Raw genomic sequence first — 6,456 nt, 5'->3', positions numbered from 1 at the left:
AGAACACATTTATTATTATTTAAATATTTCAATTCATTCACATTCAACGGGAGGGACACCCCAAAAATCCCCCACCAGGGTGGGAGCAGGGAGGGGGTGCTGTGGGGTGGGGTTTAGGGGGGGGGGGGGTCCCCCTGTTTTTTTTGCCCCCTTTCAATGCTGACACCGGGGTGGGGGTCCCAGGAACCCCATGTTGTTCTTGGGGGGGTCCTGTTGTTTTTTGGGGGATCCCAGGAGTCCCCTGTTGTTCTTGGGGGGGATCCTGGCAGCCCCACGTTGTTCCTGGGGGGGTCCTGTTGTTTTTTGGGGGGGTCCCAGGAGTCCCCTGTTGTTCTTGGGGGGGATCCTGGCAGCCCCACGTTGTTCCTGGGGGGGTTCTGGTGCTTTTTGGGGGTCCCAGGAGTCCCACGTTGTTCCTGGGGGGGGTCCTGTTGTTTTTTGGGGGGTCCCATGAGCTCCACGCTGTTCTGGGGGGGTCTCAGGAGCCCCCCATTATTCCTGGGGGTCTCCTGTGATCCCCACGCTGTTCCTGGGGGGTTCCTGTTGTTCCTGGGGTGTCCTGTGAGCTCCTGTGAGCTCCACACAGTTTTTTGGGGGGGCTCCCATGGTCCCCACGCTGTTTCTGGAGGGGTCCTGGTGTTCCTGGGGGTCCCATGAGCTCCACACAGTTTTTGGGGTGGGGGTCTCAGTAGCCCCACGATGTTCCTGGGGGGCTCCCGTGATCCCCACGCTGTTCCTGGGGGGTTCCTGTTGTTCCTGAGGTGTCCTGTGAGCTCCACACAGTTTTTTGGGGGGGCTCCTGTGATCCCCACGTTGTTCCTGGGGGGTTCCTGTTGTTCCTGGGGGTCTCCCATGATCCCCACGTTGTTCCTGGGGGGTTCCCGTTGTTCCTGGGGGGGGTCCCAGCAGCCCCACGCTGCTCCCGGGGCTCTCCCGGAGCCGTCAGTGCTTCCCCGCCGCCTCCTCCTCCTCCTCCTCCTCCTGGCGGGCCCCGCGTCTCTTCTCCCTCTTGGACCCCCCCAAACAAGGGGGCGCGGGGGGGTTTTGGGGGTCGCTCTGCCACTGCTCGGGGGTGCGGGCGGTGACCTGCAGGGCGTGCAGGGGCCCGGCCAGCTCGGCCCGCAGCGCCTCGTGCACCAGGCGGTGCCGCTGCAGCAGCGGCAGCCCCGCGAAACGGCCGCTCACCACCAGCACCCCGAAATGAGTCTCGGCTCCGGGGGGACCCCCGTGGCGGGGGGAATCATCGCGAATCTCCAGGTGGGTGGGCTGGAGAGCCGCGGTCAGCTTGGCACGGATGGCGCGGGCCAGGGGACCTCCCGTGCCACCCATGGCAGCGCCGGCGGCCACCAGGAGGGGACCCGGCATCGGGGAAGGGCTGCGAGAGAGAACGGGGGGATTGAGGGGGGACAGGGGGAGAGACACCCCGAACCCCGGGAGAGGAACAGGGGGGAATTGAGGGGGACAGGGAGAGAAACCCCCCAAACCCTGGGAGAGGAACAGGGCTGCAAGAGAGAGGGGGGAATTGAGGGGTGTAGAAGGAGAGACCCCCCGAACCCCAGGAGAGGAACAGGGGGGAATTGAGGGGGATAGGGAGAGAAACCCACCCCGGACCCCGGGAGAGGAACAGGGCTGCGAGAGAGAGGCGGAAATTGGGGGTGACCCCCAGGAGGGGATCCCGCATGGGAGAAAGGCTGGATGAGAGAGGGGGGATTTGAGGGGTGCAAAGGGAGAGACACCCCGAACCCCAGGAGAGGAACAGGGCTGCGAGAGAGAGGGGGTGCAGGGGGAGAGACACCCCAAACCCCAGGAGAGGACCCCACATTGGAGTAGGACTGCAAGAGAGAAGGGGGTGCAAGGAGAGAAACCCCCCATGACCCCCAGGAGAGGAACAGGGCTGCGAGAGAGAGGGGGAGATTTGGGGGAGACCCCCAGGAGGGGACCCCACATGGGTGAAAGGCTGGAAGAGAGAGGGGGGATTTGAGGGGTGCAGCGGGAGATGCCCCACCTTGATCCCCACCTGGCACCGGAGGGATTTGAGGATTTTTGGGGGCGCGGAGAGGGCGGGGTGGGGGGGACAGGGATGGGGATTGAGGGTCTCAGGAGGGGGGAAGGCGGAGGGGTGACTTGGGGGGGCTCTGCCGGGTTATTGGGGGCTGGAATGGGGAATCAGGGGGTGCTGAGGGGACAGAACGGGGAATCAGGGGGTGCTGGGACCGGCGAGTCCGGGGGAGCCCGGCTGGAGCAGCCCCGGGGCGCTCGGGGCTGTCCCGGGGAGCCCTCGGGCAGGCCCTGATCGCCCTCAGAGCCCCCCTGTCCCCCGCGGGTACCCCCGGATCCTCCCACAGGGCACCCCCAGATGCTGCCGGAGTGCCCAAAGCCCTCGGGGCCCTCCCGGTGGTCCCGATCCCCCCCGGTGCCCTCACGGTCCCCTCACGGCCCTCACCGTTCCCGCCGTCACGTGACACCGCCGCAGCCGCCCCACGTGACTCAACCCGCCCAATCCCCGCCGGCGGCGTAGGCACCGCCCCCAAACACAAACCACGCCCTATTTATCCTTATATGGCGATGTAGGCGGAGACTACGATGTGGGGGCGTGGTCAGGCCTGTTTGATTGACACCGAGCGGCGGTTTTTTTCTCTTTTTTTTCTCTTTTTTTTCTCATTTTTTTCTCATTTTTTCCTCATTTTTTTCTCATTTTTTTCCTAATTTCATCCTGATTTTTCCCCATTCATCCCTAATTTTCTTACTTTTATCCTGATGTTCCCATATTCACCCCTATTTTTCCATATTCACTCCTATTTTCCATCACCGCCTTCAAATTTCCCAAATTCACTCTCATTTTTTACCTCTCCTCATTTTTTTCCTTACCCTTTTCCTACTTTCATCCTGATTTTTCCCAGATCATCCTTCATTTTCCAGGTTCACCCTCATTTTCCAATTTCTCCCTTATGAGAACTAAAAGAAGGAGGTTCTTTTGATCCTTTTATTTTAATTTTAATTTTGTTTTTTTACTTTTTGGGGGTTCCTACCGGTCCTGCTGCCACCTCGTGGCATGGATCCTCTTATTTATTTCTTTTATTTCTCTTATTTCTCCTTTTTTTCTTGATTTCTGCATCAAGCACCTGGCCAGGAAATCCTTCCAGGGGTGAACCTGGATCTCAAACTTTCATGTCTCACAAAAATCCCTGTAAAACCTCTCCAAAAGTCCACAAATCCCCAAAAAATCCCTGTCATAGTTGAGATGGTCACAACACCAAGCAACACTCAATTTTCAGATGGTTTCAAAGTGTTTATTGGAATAGATATTCTTTTATTTCTCTTCTTTATTTCTCTTATTTCTCTAATTTCTCTTATTTATTTCTCTTATTTCTCTTATTTATTTCTCTTATTTATTTCTCTTATTTCTCTTATTTATTTCTCTTATTTATTTCTCTTATTTCTCTTATTTATTTCTCTTATTTATTTCTCTTATTTATTTCTCTTATTTATTTCTCTTATTTATTTCTCTTATATATTTCTCTTATTTCTCTTATTTATTTCTCTTATTTATTTCTCTTATTTCTCTCATTTATTTCTCTTATTTATTTCTCTTATTTCTCCTCCTTTTTTTCTTGATTTCTGCATCAAGCACCTGACCAGGAATTCCTCCCAGGGGTGAACCTGGATCTCAAACCTTCATGGCTCACAAAAATCCCTCTAAAACTCATTCCACACCTGGAGAGCGACCCCGTGCCCACCTCACCCCTCTCCTTCCCTCTCCCTGCCTTCTTCCTTCCCCTCCCCACTGGAATTCGCCTTTTGGGATCCAAAATCCCCCCTGGCTATTTTTAAATCGCTCAGCTCCTGCTCCCCTGTCAGAATTTTCAGCTGTTTTTTCCTCCCAGCCCGGGTGGCAACAGCCGGGATTCCCTCCCCAGCAGGATTTTCCTCTGGATTTTGGGGGGGATTTGGTCCATCCCGGGGCATTTTTGGGGGTAAGTGGAGGGCTGGGATCTTTGGATGAGGCGTGGGGATGAAGGGATGGGATTTGTGTGCTTGGGATGGGATTTTTCATGGGTTTATTTCCTTTATTTATGCTTGGGATGGGGTTTATTTCCTTTATTTATGGAGGGATTTGGTTTATTTCCTTTATTTCTGGAGGGATTGGGTTTATTTCCTTGATTTCTGGAGGGTTGGGGTTTATTTCCTTTATTTATGGAAGGATGTGATTTATTTCCTTTATTTCTGGAGGGATGGGGTTTATTTCCTTTATTTATGGAGGGATGGGATTATTTCCTTTATTTATGAAGGAATGGGATTATTCTCTTTATTTATTATGGAGGGATGGGGATTTATTTCCTTAATTTCTGGAGGGATTAGGTTTATTTCCTTGATTTCTGGAAGGATGGGGATTTATTCCCTTCTTTTTCTGGAGGGATGGGGATTTATTTCCTTGATTTCTGGAAGAATGGGATTTATTTCCTTGATTTCTGGAAGGATGGGATTTATTTCCTTCCAAGCATAGCATGGAGGGAAGAGTGCATCCTTTGGGATTGATTGTGCATCCTGGAAAGAAGAGGGATCCGCTCTTCCACCTCTCTGGCAAACTCTCTGTTTACTCTCTGGCAAACACTGATTCCCCAAATATTTCTCTTCCCACCCCAATCCCAGAGCTCTCCTGAGCTCAGGTGGGCACCAGGATTTGGACATTCCTGACCATCCCTTCTCCTTGGAGGGAGCTGCTTCCTGCAGGTCTAGGTGGGATTTAGATGGGAATAGAACTAAAAAAATCCCAATTTGGACATTCCTGACCATCCCTTCTCCTTGCAGGGAGCAGGGGCTGGTGCAGCACTCCCTGATTTCGGGATTTCAGGAGTGCAGCCAGCATGGCCAGGCAGTTCTTGACCCCTGGGGACATTGGCCACCAGCCCTGGGGACACTGGCCATCGACCCCTGGGGACATTGGCCACCAGCCCTGGGGACACTGGCCATCGACCCCTGGGGACATTGGCCAACTTTGGCCGTGTTTGCCTTCAGGACTTGGCTGTGCCCCAGGAGACAAAATGCTGGAAAAGTCTTCCCTGTCAGGGAACATCCCATTCCCTGCTGGACACATCCCACAGGGAAAAACTTTTCCACAGGGATTCACCCCCGGGTGCTGCCCGCAGGAATTTCCAAGGAGGAAAAACCCAAGGAAGCTCCCAGGGTTTTTTGGGGGGCTCCCCAAACCTGGAGCTGCTGTGCCCCACCTTCTCCAGGCTCTGGTTTGTTGTTCCAGGCTGGAGCAGAGCCCAGCTAAATTTAGAAGGATCGATTTCCACCCCCACCTCTGCCCCTCTGCGGGGAAAAAGGACAGAGCAAAGGTGGCCGGGGACGAGGAGCCACGGGGGGCTCGTCCTCTGTCCCCTCCAAGGGCTGGTGGCACCCCAAATTCATCCATGGAGGAGCCCAGGGGGGCTGGGATTTCCCTGGGTCGTGCCACGGGTGGCTGTGGTTGTCACTTGGGGCAGAGCTGGTGACAAGGACGCGGGGAAGGAGCTCCCTGAGGAGGCTGATCCAGGTGAGGGGGCAGTGGGGGCAGAGGGTCTGATCCCAGGTGTGGTGTCCCCAAAATGAGGGTGGAGTGAAATGCTCAGCAGCCACCCCTGTGAGGAAACAGCTCAAGCAGGGGTTGAGGTGGTTGAGGAGGGGTTTTAGGTGGTGATAAAATCTCAGGGGGATGAAATTTCCTCATGGAAAGGGTGGTCAAGGCGTGGCAGGGGCTGCCCAGGTGGAGTCACATCCCTGGAGGTGTTCAAAGCCACCTGGGGACGAGTGGTGGCCTTGGGAGAGCTGGGTTGGACTTGCTCCTGTGGTCCACAGGGTGCCTGGAAGAATTTTGGGGTGCCTGGAGGGATCTTGGGGCGCCTGGAGGGATCTTGGGGCACCTGAAGGAATCTTGTGGTCCATTGGTCACCTGAAGGAACCTTGGGGTCCATGGGGTACCTGGAGGAATCTTGGGGTGCCTGGAGGAATCTTGGGGTGCCTGGAGGGATCTTGTGGTCCATGGGGCACCTGGAGGAATCCTGGGGGGCCTGAAGGAATCTTGAGGTGCCTGGAGGAATCTTGGGGTGCCTGAAGGAATCTTGGGGTCCAAGGGGCACCTGAAGGAATCTTGGGGTGCCTGGAGGAATCTGGTGCTCCAAGGGGCACCTGAAAGAATCTTGGGGTATCTGAAGGAATCTTGGGTTCCAAGGGGCTCCTGGAGGAATCTTGTGGTCCAAGGGGTGCCTGGAGAAATCTTGGGGTACCTGAAGGAATCTTGGGGCACCTGAAGGAATCTTGGGGTACCTGGAGGAATCCTGCTGGGTTTGGCTCCACCTGAGTTTCCCACTGCTCAAATGGTGTTAAGGAAGGGCCCCTCTCAGCCCCGTCTCCCCAACCCCACCTCTCCTTCCAGGGGAGCTGCTGAATGAAACCAGGAGCTGCTGGTGGGTG

General features: G+C 55.1%; 1 protein-coding gene across 2 annotated transcripts; it reads right to left on the bottom strand.

The window, feature by feature from the left end:
- On the bottom strand, nt 1–2,483 carry BOLA1 (bolA family member 1). 2 transcript variants are annotated; one of them, XR_014616832.1, is made up of 3 exons: nt 2,444–2,483; nt 813–1,375; nt 1–730 (listed from the first exon to the last, which is right to left on the bottom strand). XR_014616832.1 is itself a non-coding variant. In XM_084223208.1 (2 exons), exon 2 carries the CDS (start codon nt 1,363–1,365, stop codon nt 943–945), a length of 423 nt encoding a protein of 140 aa, XP_084079334.1. In that variant the 5' UTR covers nt 1,366–1,375; nt 2,444–2,483; the 3' UTR covers nt 1–942. The 2 variants fall into 2 exon arrangements, 1 of the variants encoding a protein (XP_084079334.1); XM_084223208.1 differs by having other exon boundaries at nt 1–1,375.
- Nucleotides 2,484–6,456: the final 3,973 nt, after the last annotated feature.

The sequence above is a fragment of the Fringilla coelebs genome, assembly GCF_963513975.1.
Source record: "Fringilla coelebs genome assembly, chromosome: 29".
Classification (NCBI taxonomy): domain Eukaryota; kingdom Metazoa; phylum Chordata; class Aves; order Passeriformes; family Fringillidae; genus Fringilla; species Fringilla coelebs.
The sequence above is the reverse complement of the archived record's forward strand: the minus strand, read 5'-3'. Positions and strand labels throughout refer to the sequence as shown.

Excerpts from the sequence above, each read along its gene's own strand:
- BOLA1 (XM_084223208.1), bottom strand. The coding sequence starts at position 1,365 with ATGCCGGGTCCCCTCCTGGTGGCCGCCGGCGCTGCCATGGGTGGCACG.